This window comes from Gambusia affinis, linkage group LG03 (genome assembly GCF_019740435.1).
Source record: "Gambusia affinis linkage group LG03, SWU_Gaff_1.0, whole genome shotgun sequence".
NCBI classification, from domain to species: domain Eukaryota; kingdom Metazoa; phylum Chordata; class Actinopteri; order Cyprinodontiformes; family Poeciliidae; genus Gambusia; species Gambusia affinis.
Window position 1 is genome coordinate 15,285,837 of NC_057870.1, and position 21,027 is coordinate 15,306,863.

At 43.5% G+C, this 21,027-nt stretch overlaps 1 protein-coding gene across 1 annotated transcript in view; it reads left to right on the top strand.

Moving 5' to 3' along the window:
- The window catches only part of setbp1 (SET binding protein 1), a 51,618-nt gene that overhangs the window by 3,123 nt on the left and 27,468 nt on the right, over positions 1-21,027 (top strand). Inside the window, exon 2 of the mRNA XM_044110931.1 lies at positions 10,042-10,638. Coding sequence (XP_043966866.1) covers positions 10,204-10,638 — 435 coding nt within the window. The 5' untranslated portion in view covers positions 10,042-10,203. The remainder of the gene's footprint in view (positions 1-10,041; positions 10,639-21,027) is intronic.

Genomic DNA, 21,027 nt, shown 5'->3' on the forward strand with positions numbered 1-21,027 from the left:
GTTGGAGCTTTGGCCCCTTCGCCTCCTCCCTACATGACAGAAACTATCGGGACTCCCAGAGAAAAGTAGGCTTGAAGGCTAGCGAATGCTGTGGGGCTGTTTTTCTTCCCAACATTGTGGGGCATTGTTAAAATGAAATACATTGTAAATTCTTTGATATACCAAATCGTTTAAAGTTAAAAAGCTGCTGGGTTCTGTTAAGATTTGGTATCTTAACGAGACAGTGATCTGAAAAGTCATCACTTTTAACCAGACACAAAATCATCCGTCTTCAGTGGCCGTCTCAGTCTGCAGTGCTAATTCATTGAAAACCTGTGAAATGAGCCTAAAGATGAGTGCACAACAGATACATCATAGCATAAATGCCTTCCACCTCGGTGCAGAATTGCTAGAACATGCACGTTTCTTCCAGTTTGTGCTCCCTGGATCAATACCTGGTCGGGTTTTCTATTTTCCGGGTACGAGAAAGTAGAATAGAAATGAGTGAATGCACGTACTGGTGTTGTGCCGTTGGTGAAGGAGAATATCAGCCTTTTTAAAAACTCCAGTCCGGTCCAGGTCCACCTGAAGACGAGCGCAGCTGGAGGGTGGAGGCAGCAGAGCTGACGTTCGGTCAGCTCTCCCGAACATGTGGGAGTGAAGTTGTGGAAGTGAGCTCATGTGGGTGATAAAGGGCAAGCAGTGCATGACCATGTTGAAGGATGGATAATAGAGGTAATTTTATCGATCCTGTCTCGTTAGCACTTTCAGCTCCCCTCTCCCACTCAAAACAAGGCAGCAATTTCATCTTTTTTTTTTTTTTTCTCCCGGGCATAAAAACTACCAAGCTGGCTGTTGTTACTCCCTATTAGGTAACAAGATGCCTGTGCCACCTTTAAATTTAAGCATGAGAAATCGATTAGGTGTATCCCCTTCTGGGATGAGGACCTCGGGTCGAAATAGGATCACAGGGAGAGGAATGGGGAGGGAGGGAATGTGAACGGGATCCAAGGACAAATCTAACTGTTGGCAGTCTCTGTGAACAGAATATCGGCACTGGAGCACCTTTTGGCAGAGCGCTCTGAGAGAAAGAGGGAGTGAAGTGGGGGGGTGGGAGAGGGAGTGAGGTGGAGGGCGACAGAAAGTGGTAGCAGAGGGAGAAGAGAGGGAGAGAACGGAGGTGGGGAGTGGGGGGTGAGGTGAGGGGAAGGAGGAAGACAGTGGGAGAGTAGGGGAGATGTTTTTTTTTTTTTTTTGCTGACAGCCATTTTGTGGCTTCTGCTGCAGTTAAAATGGTTTAACATTCATCTGCTTGTGCAGGGTGTAGTTAGGTGAGGGTGGGTTTCTTGCTACCTGGCATATGGTTTTTCCTGGGGATCTGTGTGTGTGTGTGTGTCTCAGTATGTGTGTGTGTGTGCATCTCCTCATGAGCCAACTCCAAGGACCATCATTTTCAATTATGGCTGCCCCACATGTGGAGTTTTATGGTCGTCCTTCCTGCCACCTTACAGTCGAGCTCATTCATGTGCCATCCATGTTGAGCAAGCGGAGATGGGAGCGTTTGTTCTAGGAGTCATGATCTTTAGAATAATCTGTTTGATGGCTTCTTTCACCTTGCCGGTCATCTAACTGAGAAACTTGCTTCTCCGCTTGTTTGATTTGTGATCCGAGCCTGTCCAAGGCTGTCCGGGACCTTAAGCTGAATTTGATTTGGGGCCCCTTCAAACAACCATAAATCATCAGAGCCCACCTAATATCCCCTTTATATCATCCATGTTCAAACATTAATGCACTGTACCTCTAGTAGCAATCCAGTCCTGCGAAAGGTATTTGCCCCCCTTACAGAGTTAGCTTGTTTGGCTTTTTTGTTGTAGCTTAAATGTTTCAGATCACTAAACAAATGTTGACGTCAAACAAAAAAGTAAATGCAAGAAGAAGGTTTTGGTTTTGTAAGGGAGCAAAACTACAGAAACCAACATGGCCTCATGTGAGAAAGTAACTGCATCTCTACACCTCGCAGCTCATATCTGCTCAGGTCTCATTTGAGTTATTTTGCATCGCTGTGGACGAGTTTTGATCCACTTCACTGATTTTAATTCAGCCACATTGGAAGGTTTTTTTTTTACCATCTCATTCAGATGGAAGTCTGGACTTTGACTAGGGCAAGGTCTCAAACTAATGGCCAGAAAATCCTCTTCAGGATTTTCTTATAGAGATGAGGATTCAAAGCAGCCCCTGACAATAATACCTCCGCCACCATGTTTTGCTCTCATTGAGATGCTCTTTTTCTGAAATGCTGCGTTAGTTTTATGCCGGATGAACAGAACACGCACCATCCAGAGGTTTTGCCTTCGTCTCATCAGTGTACTAACATGTAATGCAATATGCACAGTGTACACTTATCAAGATGCTTTTAGCAAATGTGAGACAAGTCTTGGTGTTCTTTCCAGCCACTAGTGGGGAAGGTTCCCCACTGTTTCATGACTTCTCCATGTGTTGAGAATGACTTACTGTGGTCCTGTGGAGTCCCAAAAACTTAGAAATCACTTTTTAACTCTTTTCAGACTAGTATATGTCAGCTAGTTTCTCATCTTTTTTTTCAGAATTGGGCCATAATGTGCTACTTTTTAGATCTTTTAGATTTCTCTTATGTTTTCATGACTTCCTAATTGCCCAGATCTAGCAGTAACTGGGCCTTGTGAATTAAACCCAGGTTGGTTTTTTTTTGTTTTGTTTTTTTAAAAACAAAAACAAGTTATTTACAGTTAATTCTTGATTTATTTAGGGGGTAATCACTTTATCACGAGGCATCTTTTTTTCTTCCCCAAACAATTTTTTTCTGAAGTGAATTTTTAGAGCCCATTTGTTGATTCTTTTCACCTACTGGGATCTCAATCTCAACCTTTGGAGCCACTGCTCCAGGAAATACACATGGAGGCCACCCTAATGTTAATGCCAGCTGAGCTAACTCTGCTAATTGCAAACATGGGTTCCAAGGCTTTACAAAAGATAGATTAACTTTCTAATCTTTTGACTTTGAAATATGAGGGAAACATGTTTTTTAGCTTGACATCATCTCTTCTTTTAAATTACTCTAGGGACAATATCGGTATAAAGGATATAAAAATATTCTGAATGCTGTTTTTTCCTACCTGTTCCTATATGTTATTGTTCTCAAAGAGAAATCAGATTTTGGGATCATAAATTTGGTTCTCATCAGCGTGCCTTCAGCAGGTTCTTTGTATTTCTGTAGTTAAGGTGGCTATACCAAGTTGAAAAGTAAGATGGTGAAAGTGCTGAGTTGCTTCAAATCCAAAATATTTTACTCAAAAAAAATGTGACTAAATAGATTTTACATACAACCTTTTAAAAATAGAGATGAGAACTGCAGTTGCTACATAACACAGTAAATATTTACATTTGTACGCCTGACTTCGGTGACAGCTGCTTAGTTTGCTTATGTATCAGGCAGGCTCTGCTTTCGAACACCAGAAGAAGACTGGGCCCACCTCTTTTTTTTCCTCCAAGCTAAGATTGCATCCTGTTGGAAACATTTCAGCCCTGTATTAAAAGAGTAAAGCAGATAAATGAAAAGACAGTGTTCTGCATCTCATTAAGATACTCATCTGCAGCCACAGACTGTGCTGGTTCTCTCACATGAAAAAGAAAGATGGGGGGAAAAAAAAAAAAATCACCAGCTTGTGCAAATAAAAAAAAAAAAGCCATTTGGTGTGCATCTGAATCTGTAAATGTGTGTGTGCATGCATTTGTCTCCATGTGTGTATGAGCTATTTGCGAGTCCACCTCAGGCACTGAGCTGCTGGGTATGCAGCCTTAAAAGGTTGTGTTTCTGCTGCCATCCCTCCCCCCCTCCCTCTGCCTCACTCTCTCCGGTTTTTTTTCCCGCTAACACTCTTTTCTTCCTCAGTTTTGTCTGTACGTTTGCATCATGCACCGTCTCTCTGTCCATCTGTGTTCCATTATCGGTGTTTCATCATTAGACAAAATGTTGCGTGGCCCTCCTCGCTCGACCTTATGCTGTTTGAGAGCGAAGCTGGTTAGCTCTGGCAGTTCTGAGAGCATAATAAAGCTATTTATGCAGCGAGTCTGGCCTCTCACAATCAGCCTGCTGTTTGAGGCTAGCTGATGTGTGTGAGTGTGTTTGTGTGTGTGTGTGTGTGTGTGTAGGAGAGAGGAGACAGTGAGGCTCAGGCTAAGTAAGTGAGGGAGGCCCGAGGAAGGGTCAGGCTTACATAAACTCTCTGGGCCTGCCAGTAACTGTACTAAACACTTCTTAGGGCAGCTGAGCAGGGAGGGAGGAGAAGGAGCCATGACCTGGCTAAGTAGTTTACGTAGTAATAGCCTGGACTAATGCTTAATACCACTCTGCTGTCATACGGGGTAATGGTGGTAAAAGGCAGCAAATCTTCAAAGTATGTGTTTTTGATCTGTGAACCTGGGGGTGTGTATGTGTGTGTGTGTGTGTGTGTGTGTGTGTGTGTCTCATTGTGGTTTGCATCGGTGTCTTTCTTCCTGTCATTGTTCGCAGTCACATGATGGCCAGGGTGGCTTTCACACATGCCACAGGGGGCGAGTCACTCGGCTGGCATGAGGACCAAAGTGGGTCATGTGGGCACTCTGAGAGATCAGGCTGGACCTAATATCTGCTGTTATTTCTGTCAAACCCAGAAGCCATCGAAGCGACCACAGCGGTGGTTTAGGGTTCTTTTTTTTTTCTTTGCAGCGATTTCTTCCTGGAAGCGAGTGGTTTTCATCCTTTCTAGAGGGGTATGAAAGACACCCCTGAGATGGGTGATCCATCAAGCTGATCATCTTGGCTGCTTTATTTATGTATCATTGTTACAGACTGATGTAACCCTTCCCAATGTGCGGTCGTACAGTGAGCTGGATTTGTTTGGAGAACTGTTTAGGGGAAGACTTAAATCATGGAGGCTGTGACATCCGAGACTTCAGGCTGCCAAAAAGGCTTTGCATTTAAGATGTGGAGATCTACCACAGAGGAAAATAATGTTCGCCACAGAAAGACTGATGGATACTTTCTGCAACTTAAAAAAGAAATCTGCTGTTAAAAACCGAAGTTTTCTTAAAAGGAAATAAAAGTTCTGAGTACTCTGTAGCCTTGAATCTGAAGAGTAAAACTTGTGCCTCAAGCAATTAAACATTTGATTTATTTATTCATTTTAAGAAACCTTGTCTGAAATGGTTTTTCTTCCCTCTGCTGTGAGCATCAGTAATTCTTATTGTGGCGTAGGGCCTTTTGATTACAGCTTCCTCTTGCTTTTCTTTTTTTTTTTATAGTATTAGTTTCAAAGCTAAACTGGAGCTAAACTGGTTTAGCACCAGTTCTTTCTGCTTGAGCTGCATAAAAACATCAACTCTATCAATGTCAATGTTTATTTGTTGATATGTCCTGCTTGTCGGCAACAAATCGGATCAGAAGACCTGCCTTCATCCAGTCACCAATTAAAATGTTAACATTGTGTATAGCTTCTGTTGAGAGCAGAGGCCTGTAATGGACAGGTGAGCTGTCCAGGGTGCAACCCTCCTCTCCCCCAAAGTTTGTTGGAAGTATGCAATTATCAATCCAGGTTTTTATTGTTATATTGAAACAAAAGGAGAATAATTTGAATTCCCAATATCTTTAGATTGCGATATTGGCATTGCCAGATCTGCTCTCTGTGTTTAGCTGAAGGAAGTTCCTTGATTTAGCTCCAAAATGCTGCTGCTTTTTCTAAATCTTGGATGCTCATTAACAGACAGGGGCTGAAAGCTCAAAAAGATGAAACAGAGCAAATTATATGTTCTCTGTTCGGCATCCCTGTTGCATGTTTTCACTCGGTCACCGCGTGAATGAACCACAGACTCCTCACGACATGCTTTAGAAAATACATTTTAAAATGGCTTTACTAAAGTGCATTTTTTAAACACCTGAAAATTGTTAGCTTTGAGTCTTCACACAGTAGCAGAATCCACATAAAAGAGATGTTTTAGCGTCATCTGGTTGCACCTATTGTGGAGCTTTCATTTATTGATAGAGATCAGCTTTTTGAGTTCTTGGCCAGCCACAGCTGACAGTTGATCAATTCTTGTTGCTAGGCAGTTTCTCTCTGCATCGTTACTCCTAGTGTTTGTTGAAATATCAACATTTATGCACTGATTGGTTTTGCATAGGGTGACGGTCATAGTTTCACTTTTTAATGAATCTTTAAAGGTTAGGCAACTCTATTGATGAGAACTCCTTCACTTGATATGTCCTGCTTAAAGTAGATTTTCTCAGTCAACTTTCAGCTTAACTTTGCACTCTGCTTTTTTTTTTTAAGCAGGGTTTACAAATTGGAGTGGATCTGTAAATTAAGACATTGACTTCTAGGAGAAAAACAATAAACACCATGACCTATGTAATATGTCATGGACTCCCCTCGATCCTTTACAGAAAAGTTATAGATCATTTTGCTCTCAGGCTGTGCGAAATAAAACCAATTCTTTAGGACTTTTCCTGTTTTTATGAGTGTCTCTTAGCTCTAGAAAAGCTTTGGTAGAAATGTCTACTCTGTGCTTATTGTACTACCTAAAAGCTGTGCTTGTTTGCTGATAGTTTCTGCTACCTTTCCCTTTTAAAGCTCTCTTCAGGTTCAGATTTGGTTGTGTTTGAGGTTGTTATGCTGGTTAATGAAAACAGTTCTGCTCTTATTATTTTTTATTGAAGGCTTGGGTGAAAAGGGATTCAAGAAGTTTGTCATAATCAATCATCTTTGACTTTGGGAAACAAAGTTTTCAATGTAATTTTACAAAAAAAAAAAAATAATAATAATAATTCGAAGTTGCATTGTGGTAAAACGGTAGAAGGACCTGAGTCCGAATTCTTTTTCTGTTCTTTCTGTGCACGCCTGGTTCTGTCTGGATTTCTCCCACAGTCCAAAACATCACTGTTGGGTTGAACGGGTATTTCTAGCTACACCAACCACTCAAAGTGCTTTACATTAGAGCCCCATTGACAAAAATCACTACACATTCATACCCATACATGCAGATCAGGCCACTTGGTTGGAAGTCCCTTGCCCAGAGACACACCAACACGTGACGGTAGGAGGCTGGATCTGAACCCACACATTTAGGATTCAAGACAACGACACTTCTCATTGAGACACAATCAGCTAGCTAGCCTCTCTAAAATGCCCTGGAGTGTGTGCATGCTGGTTGTCCTGTGTGTCTCTGTGATGGACTGCCTGACTGACAGCTGGAGACAGATGTGCTTCCAGGCAACACAGTTATAAAACATTTTAACGGGTCTGTAGTGTTAAAACTTGCGACCATTATTAACCGTTAAAATCAACATTTCATACTGTTGCCTTGTGATCTTTGGGGATTTCGATATTTTTAGCACTCCGATGCTTTCAGAAAGCTCGTCTTTTTTCCCTCTTTTTACACTGAAAAAAACGATTGTTGTTTAATAACTTAAAGTGTTTTTTTTTTTTTAAAAGCAGCATTGTTCAATAGGCACAGTAGAAACACTTTGGACTATTTTTAAGCTTCACAGTGTATTACTACACAAATAAGGGAAAGCATGTTTAATGTTAAAGCACATCTTAACTTTAAAACCACTGTTCACTAATTTTTAAACCCTTATCAGGAGAGCTTATAAGTGGTTTCAGTCTAGAGAAGTAAAGTTTTTTAGGATTTTCAACTTTTAAACAGGACAGACAGTTAAACTCTGCTTTAAATAAAATCCCTGAATTAAGATATTTATTCCTAAGAGCTTGTTTTGTGGAGGTTTTGTGATGGTGAGGATTTCTTTTTTACTCTTGCTCAGATAACGCACACTGAGAAAACTCATCCAGGTAATGCTAAGCTTAGGATCTCAAGGCACAATAGTAGAGGAAGGTTTCTGGTTTGGGAACGTCAGGGTTTTTACCCGACCTGTTTTCAGGATAGCAGTCCCAAAGTCTGGGGCTGGTCTTGGTTCTTGAACGGAAGAGGTTGGACTGAGGTCAATGCTGTCCTTATCTTGGCGTCTTGTTCACAAGTGATCATGGGGTGGAAGGTGGGATAGCAACCATAGCGGTCTCTTCAATCTGTTAGCAAAAAGCAATATATACAGATTTATGTATATTGAGACTCACCGATGGTCATTAGTAAGCTTGTCGCCATAAGGAATAAATCGATAAATCACGTGATCAATTAAAACGAGCTCGATCATTTCCATTTGTATGATTGTTTATCTTTCTTGTGTCTCTTTCTCTCTTTTTACCAAAAACTGGATGACAAAGAGCATCACTCCGGGTTGTTGGTCTCAATTAGCTCGTTTTTCAAAGGGCAATTTTGTTTACACAAATTTCGGTGTCTGTTGTTATTTGTTGTTTATTTATTTTGATATTTAAAATGTTTTCCAGTTCCAGTATTAAATGTTCATTAGAAATTAAAGTTCACTGCTCTTTGAGAGCATGTACTTGCATTGTTATGCCCTTATCCTTTTATTACTTAAAAATGGATATTATTGTTTATTACTATAATTAATGGGACAATTTGTCATCCAGCAGAATTTGTTCTTATGACGGGCCTATTCATGAGATGGGAACAAGTGCCTGAAATGGGCCTCCCCTGTGGGATGGCTTGACTCACCTTTAGAGATGGAGAGAGGAGCTCTCCTCCTGGTGGTTATGGCAGCTGATCAGGACGCCTCCTGGGTTTCTCTCTTTGGACGTTTCTCTGCATGTGCAACTGGGAGGAGACTCTGGGGAAGAGCCAGAGCCCACTGCAGGGACTGTGCTTCCCTTGTGGCCTGGATTCGCCTTGGGAACCGTCAGAAGGAGCTGGAGAGTGACGCTGGGAGATAGATGTCTGGGATTCCCATCCTGGACATTCCCCCCCCCCCATTACCTGATGTGGGATGGATGGATGGATGGATGGATGGTGTTTTCCAGCAGTAACCCTCATGGTGTGTAACCCTGAATAAGGGTTGAGGATGTTTTCTTTTGGCTGCTTGCTGTGAACACTGAGGTCTTTATGTGTCTCCAGCGAGCAGCAAAGCTCCTACTTGAGTCATGTTTGCAGACCGTGGTCCAGTCCGGGTTCACATCAGTGTAAATGGTGCCAGACTCAACTCAGCATGTGAGACAGCATTCCCCACTTCCACTCACTCCTGCCTCATGTCATATTGACTGATGGGATTCCCTGGAGCTGTAGTAAGAACTGCAGTCTAGTGTTTGTTTTGGTTGCTTTCTGTTTAGACCTCGGTGTATTTTGGCCTGCGTAAGTACGTGCGTGTGTGATAGTGATGACAATGTGCATGCACGTATACAATGATCCGATGCTAAAATCCTGAATCTTGTGAGAAATTCTCCTCTCTCGAAATAGCGGTGTGGGTGCAGCGGTGCAGCCTGCTCCATGACAGCAACACTGTCATTTGGATGTGTATTTATGTGCATAACGGGTTTTTAATGCGTGCGTGCAGCAATGCTGCTATGTGAGTGTGTAAAACAGTTCAGACGCTGGTTTTTCCAGACCAGCTCGTAAACCACATCTGGGGAAGGAATTTAGATTCCTTCTCTCCTTCTTTCTCTGCTGGCATTTGCTTCTCCCCCACCCACGCCAAGACTCCGTCCGTCTGCCTCCCTGCTTTGGATTTAGAGGAGAAAGTCATTTTTGTTCATATTTTCTGCCCTGTGTCCTCAGAATAACTTGAGCCTGGCTCTAGAGCAGAGAAGAGGAATGGTTTTTTTTGTTTTGTTTTTTTGTTTTTTAAAAATTGATCATGAGCACCAGCACTGCTCTGCATCAGATCTGCTGGAAACGATGAAGGCAGCTACTGAGACAACACTACAAAAGTGAAAAATCAGTTTATGTGTAATTCAAAATGCAAATCAGAGTCTGGCAGCATGCCTCTGCAGCTCTGTGATGATCCTGTCTGTCTTCGTGTCCAACAGGCTGCCAGTGAGGCTGTTGACAGCGTACAAGCCTGTGCTGAGAGGTTGTACGCGAACAGAAGATGCAGAGCTCCTTTTCTTCCTCTAATCGTGTTCTTCCCCTGCTCTTCTCTCACAGATTGTCCCTGGCTTCGCTGCGTTCCTGCGGGACAACAGACGCAATCCCAGTAGCTGACTGACAGCAGCAAGCAGCCCACCAGACCCCTGCGCTGAATCTTCCCATTGGCCGACTGCCAGAGCTTCGCCCACCCCATCCTGACTGGCTCTGGCGGGAGCGTGGATGGAGCCGAGGGACCTGGTTGGCTCAGCCCGACCCAAAGAGGCGGACCTTCGGGGAGGCAGGGCAGGGCCCAGCGAGGAGCATCAACTGGCGGCGGGAGGCGCCGGGCCGGTGCACGGCGATGACGTGATTAACGGCACTGCCAGTGAGGGGGAGGGGCTGGAGGAGCAAGGGGAGGGGCTTATTGAGGAGCAGGAGTTCTCCATCAAGGAAGCGAGTTTCCAGGAGGGAAGTCTCAAATTGAAGATCCAGACCACCAAGCGCACCAAGAAGCCGCCCAAGAGCCTCGAGAACTATATTTGCCCGCCAGAGATCAGGATGACCATCCGACCTCCGGCTGGAGAGGGCAAAGGGGGGCGACAAGGGCGGACAGGAGGCGGGGCAGGAGCAGGGCGGGGCCCCAAGGACGAAGAACGAGGTCCCCCGAGAAAAAGGGTAAGTCCCCCCCCCCCTTTCCTCCTGCTTCTTCTTTACTCACTTAGAGTCAGTAATAAATCACCAGGTAGGCTACGCTGTGTACGCTTTATGGGGTTTAAGTGAAAAACACACTTCTGTCCACCCTAACATCTCAATCCATAGCTTTTGTTGACCGTCGCCTCCAGCTACGTTTACAAAGAGTCAAAGTTTGCCGTAACTGAAACCACTCTGACTGACTGAGATCACACAGTAACACACACACACACACACACCCACACACACACACACACACACACAGCAGCTGAGAATAGGGCTGACACAAGCAAGTGACAGCTGGTGTCTGCCCTCTCCATTTGTGGTCATAGACTCGGAGACCTCTCCGGTCCCCTCCACTCACCGCTTGTTTCCTTTCCTCTCCTGTTCCCTCCTTTAATGAAATCAGCCTTTGTGGGTCACAGCCTTCACCTCCTCCTCCCCGGCCATCTCCCATCACCCTTCCCACCCTATACTGGTTTCTGGTGTATGTGACACTGTGTATGTACAGGTCCTTGGGGGAATCTAGTGTTTGCGGGCTGTGTTGACCTACACGGTGCTGTGTGTGTCCAAACCTGACAGCCATCTCCGCGGCGTTGAGCGCGACAGGCCCAGCAGGACTAACGGTGTCATGTTGTCAACATGCTGCAGAGTCGTGTTCTGCTCTGTTGTTTGCGCTCCAACTCAAGTGGCTCACAAGGTAAAAGAGGCCCTCGGCAGGCGTCTGAACCGGCTTCCTCTCACGCTCTTTGAGGCGCTTCATTGGTCGACACAATCGAATCATTGGGAACGTTGGAAGAAATGCTTATCAAGACTTTGAGAAATGCAAAAGCACTCACACCCCTTAAACTTTTGCCACCCAAAACGTTTAACAATTTCAAGCCGTGTTTGCATAATTGTGAGGTGAAAGGAAAGAGGTACATGGCTTTCAAAATGTTTAACATATCATATTTTAGAGTTTCCTTTTGCTTCAGCCACAGCTGAACTTTGTTTCTTTTGGGTTTTAAATACAGACACTGAACATTTCTGCTCAAGCTCGGTCAGACTGCATGGAGAGAGTCTGTGAACACAAGTTTTTAAGAAGTTTTTAAAGTACATTTGAATTAAAAAGAGCAGAGCATGTCTACATAAACTTTTTCTTTATAAATTGGATTTTTTAAATTAATTTTTCTTCAGTTTACAGTTTTGCACTGTTTATCTTGGTGTATCTCATAAAATCCAGATAAAACCCATTAATGTTTGTGGTTTAAAAGTGACCTTTGACCTTTATGTACCCCTTTACTCTGAGCAGCACGGCCAGCTTTCCTGTCCCTGCTTGAACAGCAATCCCCACAGTATCATTCTGCCGCCACCGTGTTTCATGAAGGTCATTATCTGTAGGTCTTGCTTGCCCTTAGTTGTGGCAAGCTTCTTTTTGCCATTCTTCTAAAAATCATGTGAGTGTGCATGACAGTAAACCTTCCTCGTGTCTTAGTTTGGTTTATGTGCTGCTAGATTTATTTCTTTTTTTTTTTTTAAGTTGATCGTAAATCTTTGCAATTAATGTAAGTGGAGAGTCATGGCCAAGATGGAAGGAAACATCGTAGTGTGTTCATGTTTATTAACTTTTTTAAACATTTGGAGCGTTTGCTTGGAAAGAAAACAAATTGTGGTTTTTGAGTTCAAGCTGGCAGAGAAAGCTTATCCATCTCCACAGCCTGAGTTCCTGATGGTTTTCTCTTGGACTCGTCGTCTAACCACACAGTGAACCTTCTGACTTGCCTGTGAGATTGTTCAGGCAGGAAAATAAAAAAAGCGCGACAAGATGCGCGTCGCACGGACGAGCGTCAGTGTTTATCTCCGTTAGTAAGCACGGTGGGTTGAGCCTCGCTTTTTGAAGCCTGGGCAGCCGCTCATAATCCAGCGCCATCAGCCCCCTAATTAGGAAGCCCGCCTGTTGCCGATGATTGACAGATTGTTGTCATAGTGACGGCTCTGAAACGCCGGTGTCTTCTGAGCTTTGTTGAGGGGAGGGGAGAACGTGTTGGTGTTGGTTCAGATCGGTTTCAACCCTTCATCCCCACCCCTCCGTCCTCCAATTACCAACACCCACCCACCCCTCACCCTCCCCCCCAGCCCCTCGCCTCACGTCGTCTGCCTGCATCCACCCATCACCTGCCACCCCAGGCAGGCTCACTGGAGAGGAACGGGTTAAAGAGACTCTCTCTCTCTGCATGCCTGGATATGTGTGTGTCTGCGTGTGTGTGTGTGTGTGTCGAGGTTAAATACTCTCTTTGTGGTGTACGGCAGGCTGTGTGTCAGAAGGGGAGGGGAAGTGAGGTGGGGAGCAGATGGACAGCCTCTCCACTCGCTCTTGTATTGTGTCCGAAGCTACTTCTTTTTCCCGCTCTCCCTCTTTATCTCTTTGAGCCATCTCTCTTTCCACACTTGTCCCTGCCATTTTTGTCTTCCCTCGCATCTTCCACTTTTTCCGTCACTCTTTTCAGCCCCTACCAGATGGCAGCACGGGGTAGCGGCGGCGGCGGCAGAGCAGGAGAAGGAGAAGGGGGTTGTGGAAAGAGGAGGAGAAAGAAGGTGGAGGTCAGGCATATGGAGAGCCTGGTTAAGGGGCCCCCTCAGAGGGAGTGTGTTTGTAGCTGTGGTAGTGCGGTGAATAGAGGAGGGGGCTGAGGGAGGATACAATAGAAATCCATTAAGAAGGAGATTTGCCTCTAATAGACAGAGAACAGGAGAGACTGCCAGCCTGATTAGAAGCAAAGCATGTAGGAAGAGATGAAAATGGTGCCTTCTTTTTAGTTATTTTCTTGTGTGGTGTCACCTAGTCAAAGAGGGTGAGATGATTTAAATAGAGATCATATAATTATTACCTTCGACAGTAAATTAAAGAGCAGAAAACATGCATGTGCAGACTGGGAAACATAAATATCAGGTGTGTAAAGAGATCGAAACACCACAGTATTCCTTCTCAGAGTGAACTCTTTCATATGAAGTCCTATCATATGACTTCATCTGATGAAGTAAGTGTAAGCTGCTATTATGACCTCCGGGTTTGAGGGTGAGTGCTTTAAGCTTCACACCTTGTTCTACCTCTAACTAAAACGCTTAGGAAGAATTTTTAGAATTTCGTTGAGTGTTGACAGTCTGCTAACGATCATCATCAGGCGAGCCGACGACACATTAAAGAAGCTTCCACCACTTCTAAATTGTTCATGTGGCATTTATAGTATTCAGTAGAACAAAAAAACAGAACTATGCCACATAAGACTGATTGTAAGCACTGTGAGAATGCCACGACTGTTAGCGGCCAATGTCATAAAAGGGACTATATCATTATAGTTCAAAATCTAAATGTGAACACCGTAAGGTTGCAACGAGACATTAAAGTGAGCGCTTTAAGCTCGACACCCTGTATCTATGCTTGAGGCTCTTAGTTTGAAGTAAGAGCAAAAGAAGTTCGTGAGTTGCATTGTTATTTTTGATACTCTCAGCTACTGTCATCAGTCATTAAATGTCACCAATCCAATTTTAAATTGAGGTACTTGGTATAAAAAGGAAGAAACTGTGACAAACAATATACAGTATGAGGGATTTGTAAACACTGGGAGAATAATATGGCTGACTAACTACTTGAGTGTAATAAGACGTTTAGCTTAAGATGTTAAATTTTAGTGCATAGAAGCTCTTTAAACAACTTTTCAGCGATTCTGCTTCGAATAAAGAACTTTGTTTACTAAAGTTCCTTAGTAAACAGCACCACCAGTCCAGAAAGTCACTCTAGAGTACTGTGGCACCATGTTTTATCACTTTTTTATTCTGAAGAAAGCAAAGAAGAACTTCTTGGGTTTCCCTGCTTTGTTTACAGAGTCGTTCACAGTTTGAGGCTCAGAACTGGATAAAGTTCAGAGCCCCGCTCAGAACTTTGTAGGGAATGTCTAATTTGTTTGTAGATTTTTGATCTACCGATGCTGAATCTAACTGGTTAAATACATCTGTATGTGTTGATAGACCAGCAAAGCTATGAAAAAAAAAGCATGACTTACAATCTGGGTTTTCAAACCTTCACTCTTACTCGGGATAAACAAAAAAATTATGATTGTGAATCTAATTTAATGCTTAGTTGTGTCTAATTAGCTGGATGCAATGTTACATCAAGTATACCTAACACACCATTTTACTTCAGCTTCCAATTTCCAGACAGTGTTTCTGTTTAGCAATTTGCTGAGTGTAGAAGAGATGTGGTTTTGCATCTCTTCATCTCAGGAAATACACGTAATTTTACAGCTGTCAGTAATAACAGTTGAGCATTATTTGCTTTTTACAATAAACTATTCTATTAGTGAGAGGATTACGAAAGAGGGAGCGCAGGAAGGGGAGGTGCAAAGGGGGTAATTTACTCTTTTTAAAAGGGAATCTCACTCTTCTATCATCTTCATAGCAGGCATCCATAACCAGAGGCGTCATAGAGCGAGCGTGCTGTGTCAGGGGACGGGGCCCACATTAACGGAGTATGATGGGCTCCCCTTCTCTGTCTCCAGCTGACATCACACACATGCTGGATGTCCTCTCGCACGCGGCTCTTTGTCTGGCCCACGCCGTGTGCGCTCAGAAGATGAATGTGTGTGGTTTAATAGATCGGATCCCGGGTCAACCGCTGCATCACTCCTACGGACATGGAGGAGGCTCGTGCAGCCGCGCACATGCAGGCACACAGTTTGCAGGTTTGATGCCTTCACTTGGCAGAAGCTACCTAAAGAGCATTTGCTGCTTTTTGCTCTCGGAGAGAAACACATACACACACACAAATCATGTTGAGCGGTGATTGCAGTCAGAGGGAGTGTTTTCCTGGTTATCTGTCCAGTTCCCTGGACGTGCCAAATGTGGCTCTTAATCCATTTTGCTATCTGTGGGGAAAGATAAGCCAGAGCTTTTTCAGGAGTCCGGGCCAGGCTGTGTGTGTTGTTGCTGTTGTTCTGTGTGTGGGGGTGTGTGTGTGTTCGTGGATGCATCCGAAAGCTTGACGCTAACTACACACTTATCTTGTCTTGACAGCCCCTCTGCTTGGTGGTCCTACTGGCTGCGTGTGCACACGCGTGTGTGTGTGTGTGTGTGTTGTTGCTTGGTGGTCTTCTCCCAGCAGTGTTTGGGATTATTATGTGTTAGTCAAGTGCATGCAGGGAAATTAATGCTGTCACAGTCGCAACGCCAAGTGTGTGTACACGCAATACGTGCACGTGTGAGCGTAGGGAATGCTTGGACTTTTGATGTGGATGTTGTTTTTCTTATTTCTGTCGGAGATGGCGGTTGGTGACCTGAGGGACTTGATGAGCTCATAAAAGCAGCAGCGTCTGTGTCAGCTGGCGTGTGCGTGTGTGCGTGTGTGTGTGTGTGTGTGATGCATCATGCTTTGCCCACAGAGAGCAATCCATGATTGATTTATGAATATGTATAAACATAAAATGATCACTTCTGCTGTGGTCTGACCCTACTGTCCCATTGACTGTTTCTGGTGTCTGTCCGTTTGGTTAAAACCCCCAAATTGTTCATTTAGATGTTTTTGGTGTGTGGATGTGTGCTGTCAGTGTTTGCAGCCTTTGAGTCTCTGATCTGGGAAAGCTTTAAGGGGCGTCTCCCTTTAGTGATTGGGGGATGGTAGATGTGAATGTGTTTGTGTGCATGTGAGCTGGAGGGGGGTGGGGGGGGGTATTGGGAGTGAGTGATTTAGCACCACGGAAACACCAGCTGTCCATCTGTGTCTGACCCCCATGCACACACACCAGCACACGCCCACCCAGACACACATATCGCATCTAACCTCTGATCTGCTTCTTGGTATCTCCCAAATCTTCAGAAAGTCCAGTCAAAACACAATCTGCTCACTTGTCTTTCTCTCGCCAATCACATCCACAAGGTTTTCCTCTCTAAAATCTATTTCCTGGAGATCCGCACTAACCTTGGTCACAGGTTCTGCTTTTCAAAACTAGACCTGGGCCAAGAGGAGAGTCTCATATCATCTTAATATTAAATTATGATGCTAGCTATACACAACCAAAAACTGATAGTGTTACCTGCACCATGTATTTATTATGTTTTAGAAACATATTTAGGCCGAGAAAGCACAAGCAAAGCACTGGACCCCAGTATCAATTCAGTCTTCAGGGATTCCCCTGTTTATGGGTTCAAATTATTTTTGGAACATTCACCCATTTGCAAATATTTTTCTGAAATATTTGAAAGAGAATTCAGCTCATGAAGCAGAAATAGCTACATGCCATACTACTTTACATGCTTTGGGTGGTGTTTGCCAAACAGGCAATCCAGGCGTAACACTGATGTTCTTTGGTGCTCCTTGCCTGTATCTTCAAAGAGTTGACATAAGAAGGAATCTAGATATTAGTTGCTGTGGCAGCGCTAAGACTGAGCACATTAATTCATAGTACAGTTTAATTGGTGCTTGAATTATTAAAATGTAGAGTTACAGGGATCGATGAGCAACATTATGGGTGGTCTCCAGTACTGGCGGACGGCTGTGGTCTCTACTATTGTAGTTTTCAAGTATTTTTCTACAGATCGTCATCAATATCTCTCTTTCTTAACCTGGCTAACTGAGCAGCTAAACATCACAGTGGCATTCTTTCAATTTTAAAAATGTGTAAACAACATGGTTTTGTTCATTATAGAAAGGTTTGATAATATTATTTTCGCTGGGGTTTGAATGGTTATCCCTTGTTTGTTTTAAAGTCAAAGACATTAGTTCCACATTAAAACGTTGCGTAGTTTTGTTTTGAATTTCTGTATGAAAACCATGATACCGTGAAACTGTGAGAGTCTCGTGTCGTCCTACGCCTAATTGAGAATGATGATGACCCCTAACAGTGGCAAGTCTTCACATAGCGATCCCTTCGATGATTAATGACTCTAGAATATGAGTAATGATCATAAACCCAAACACACAAACATAGTCAGGCTGCAAGGTTGACTGAATGAGGTCTGCAGCAGCGCTCTAACTGCTTTGGATTTATAATGAATGACTGAATGAATGCATGGTTAGTAATGGTGAACACACACACACACCGCCACACAAAGAAGTGCTGGAGGGGAAGCAGAAGAAGAGGTGAACTTTGACCCTGCTGGACATTCAAAAGCAGAGGTGATAGCTGAGCTCCAGCCAGTGTGTTGGTGTGTGTGTGTGTGTGTGTGTGTGTGTGTGTGTGTCTGCTGTATTGTTGTTTGTACGATTGGGTCAGGGTTGAGACAACTGGAGTCTGGCCTTTGCTTTCTTACCCTCAGGGCTGGATTTGATGCCTGTCTGTCTGCGTGTGTGTGTGCAGGCGTGGGCGTGTGTGTGCGTGTGCTGACCATTTGGTGGGAACTGTAGCTAATTTCTCAATCAGACACACACATACCATCTCCTCACTTGGTCTCAAAAGGTCAAGCCTTATTCTTTCTCTATTGTGTCCGGGTCCCAGTAGGTCTTTCTTCCTTCTCCGGCAGATGCAGACGTGCTATAAAAGGCGGTCCGGCTTTAGGTGCGTTTTTTTTTAAATAAAGACCTGAGACGTTTGCTCGCTCGCATTTAAAGAAATGCTAATGGCTCTGTGACAAATCAGCTCGTTGTGCTGAGACCTGTTGTGTTGACAGGTCGGTGCTGGGACGTTTTCCAGGATGTGTGTGGGAGCACAACACACTGGACCGCCGCTGAGCGATTCTGGCTTGTGGAGATGTGAATCAGCCTGATTCACATCACTGAGGGACGATGAGGAGGACGACCTTGTTTCATGTTCTCTGTGGTCATAGATAACGTTGAGTCACACCATCTTGAGCTTGTGGCGGCCACTTCATTATCTTCATCAAGCGTCTGTGGTTGGTCAGTGAGTGGGTGTGTGTGCATGTGAGGGAGGAGAAGTGCGGCGTGTGGAGATCCAGGGAATCCAGGAATCGGTGCTGGGAGAGCAGGAAATGGTTGCGGATTCAAAGGAGAAAGAGAGGCAAGTGCTTAGTGTCGACTTTCACTAAGTCCCACTACAAGCGCTTGTCAGTGAAATCTGATGGCACCATCAGCTGTCTGGAGCACGCCCGTGTGTGTCTCAGTGTGTGCACGTTTCTAAATCATTTAAAGAAAAGACGTTAAAGTGTCCGAAATCTAACGACAAGGTCCTGAAATCAAATTGTCTCCAGAAATAGGTGCACGGTGTTTCAGAGTGAAAGTGTTACAGCAAAACACACAAAGGAGTGGTATTGAGCACATTTTGTTCGTAGGACAAACCCTAAGTGGGCAGGCTGTTGCAATGTGTTCAACTTGTTTTCAGTCTTCAGAAGGCTTTTTAGTAATAAAAAAATTTAAGTTTCTCAAAAGGTTTCTATTTTTTTTTTTTTTCTTTTCCCAGAAACGTGTGTGCACTTATTGATATGTTCTTCAGGATACTTAATGTCTGACAGAAATACCCATCTGTACCAAAGAACAACATTGTTTTCACTTATTAATCCAAACTTTCTCCTAAAGATTTCATAATTTTTATACAGTTAATCCTTACACTCTGTGATCAAAGCAAGCCCACAACATGATACCACCTCCACCGTGATTCACTGTTTGCAGCACCATTCTTTCCTCCTTCCTTCCTTTCTTTTGATCCAAGCTAGTATTTCTAGTTTGGTCCCCAAAACTATTTCAAAATAAAACATTTTTCTTGGTACTTTTATGAATCTATGGGCTAACCAGAAATGTGTGGCAAATTTCCAATATTTGTGTAGCTTTGACCCGTGGATACACTTTGTTTTTAAGATCTATGATCTCTATACATATGCATAGATATGTTCCACACGTAGGAGCAACATTCAGAATATTTCACTGTCCTAAAAAGTCAATATTTGTTATATCAGAAACAGAGGAGATGTCACACCATGTGTGTGAATGAACAGGTTTTGTTGTTTCAAAACAAAGAAAAAAACAATTTGAGGTTGACATTTTAAACTGTATTTATTGTCCTATAGCAGCAGTAGCAGTATTGATTATAAAGATTGTCTGCTTTTCTTGTAGAGTGTAGATCTTTACCTTTGTTCCTAAATCCGTCGTGTTCTGTTCGGCTTAAATGGACAGCCGATGTATCTCTGTCAAAATGCTTCTGACTTATAAGTCAGAGCTGGATTTGATTGATTTATGAAATTTTCTGTTTTTGAAGATTTAATTTATGAAAAATCACTTTTTTCGCCATTGCACTTGTTGGGTTTCTGAACTTCTGAGTGATATCGGCCCACCCAGGGCCTTCCATCGCGTTTTACAAGCATGTTTTACAGCTTGAACTTATTTGGACTTTGAATTCAGGTCAACTCCCAGAGGGGAAGAATGAAATAAAAGCAAGTATTTGAAAATATTTTAGACAATGTGTAATTTATTTTCTAGGAAAACAAAGGGAGAGGGGGAAAAAAAAGATTAAAATCAGATATTGTATTTAGTATGAAAAAATCAGGTTTTATTTTGAAGCCACGTTGGCCGAGTTGGGCGCGTCATCTGATTGAATTTTTAAACATTTCAGCAAAATATTTAACATTCCCCGACTGGATGAAAATCGTTTCAATCGATAGCTAATTTCCATGCATATCTCTTTAAGTTATTGCTTATCAATTTGCATGTAAACATTTAAATTATAAAGTGAAATTTTTTTTAAGTCTGTGGATAATTGACAACGGAGAGGGACTTTCCGGCTTTCTCTTTTATAAAACGTAACCATAACTTACACTTAACACCATATTATTGCTCCACATGTCTTCTCTCCAGGCTCTGTGAAGTACTCCTGCTGTAGTTTGGCTGCATATTTATGCTCTGTCTCTTAAGTGTGGATCCCAGCATGAATAGGACGTGTCTGTCTGTCCTTATGTCTGAGTGTCTGTCCCTGGGCACGGCTTAGACTAAACAAACAGCAGTGTTTATGAAGCAGAGAAGAAGCCACGAGGGTTTTCTGTTTGCTGCTTCATTTCACCACACAGACATCTCCACACACACAAACACACGCAGGCACGGCTGCAGCTCCTCCTGCTTTTCTCTGTCCCCGTTCTGTTGCGATTTTTTTTCCCACCTTCTGCTTTTTTTCCCCCTCCAGTTCAGTGTCTCCTTCTCAGTCGGTCTCTTTTGGACCAAGACACTAAATATATTCTGAAATATTCGTCCGCTCTCAGACCGAGAGGAATGCCACTCCGTGTGACCTCTCACCCACTGCGAGGAGGGGGTGTTGGTTTGGACGAGGGAGCGAGGGGGCAGCTGCAGTCATGTGCCCGGGCCTGGAGAGAAACACGCAGACACGCATACACAGACATTTCTGAGATCATGTACACACACTTTAATTCCTGCAGTCTGCTAAGCCTTGACCCAGCTCTGGACCT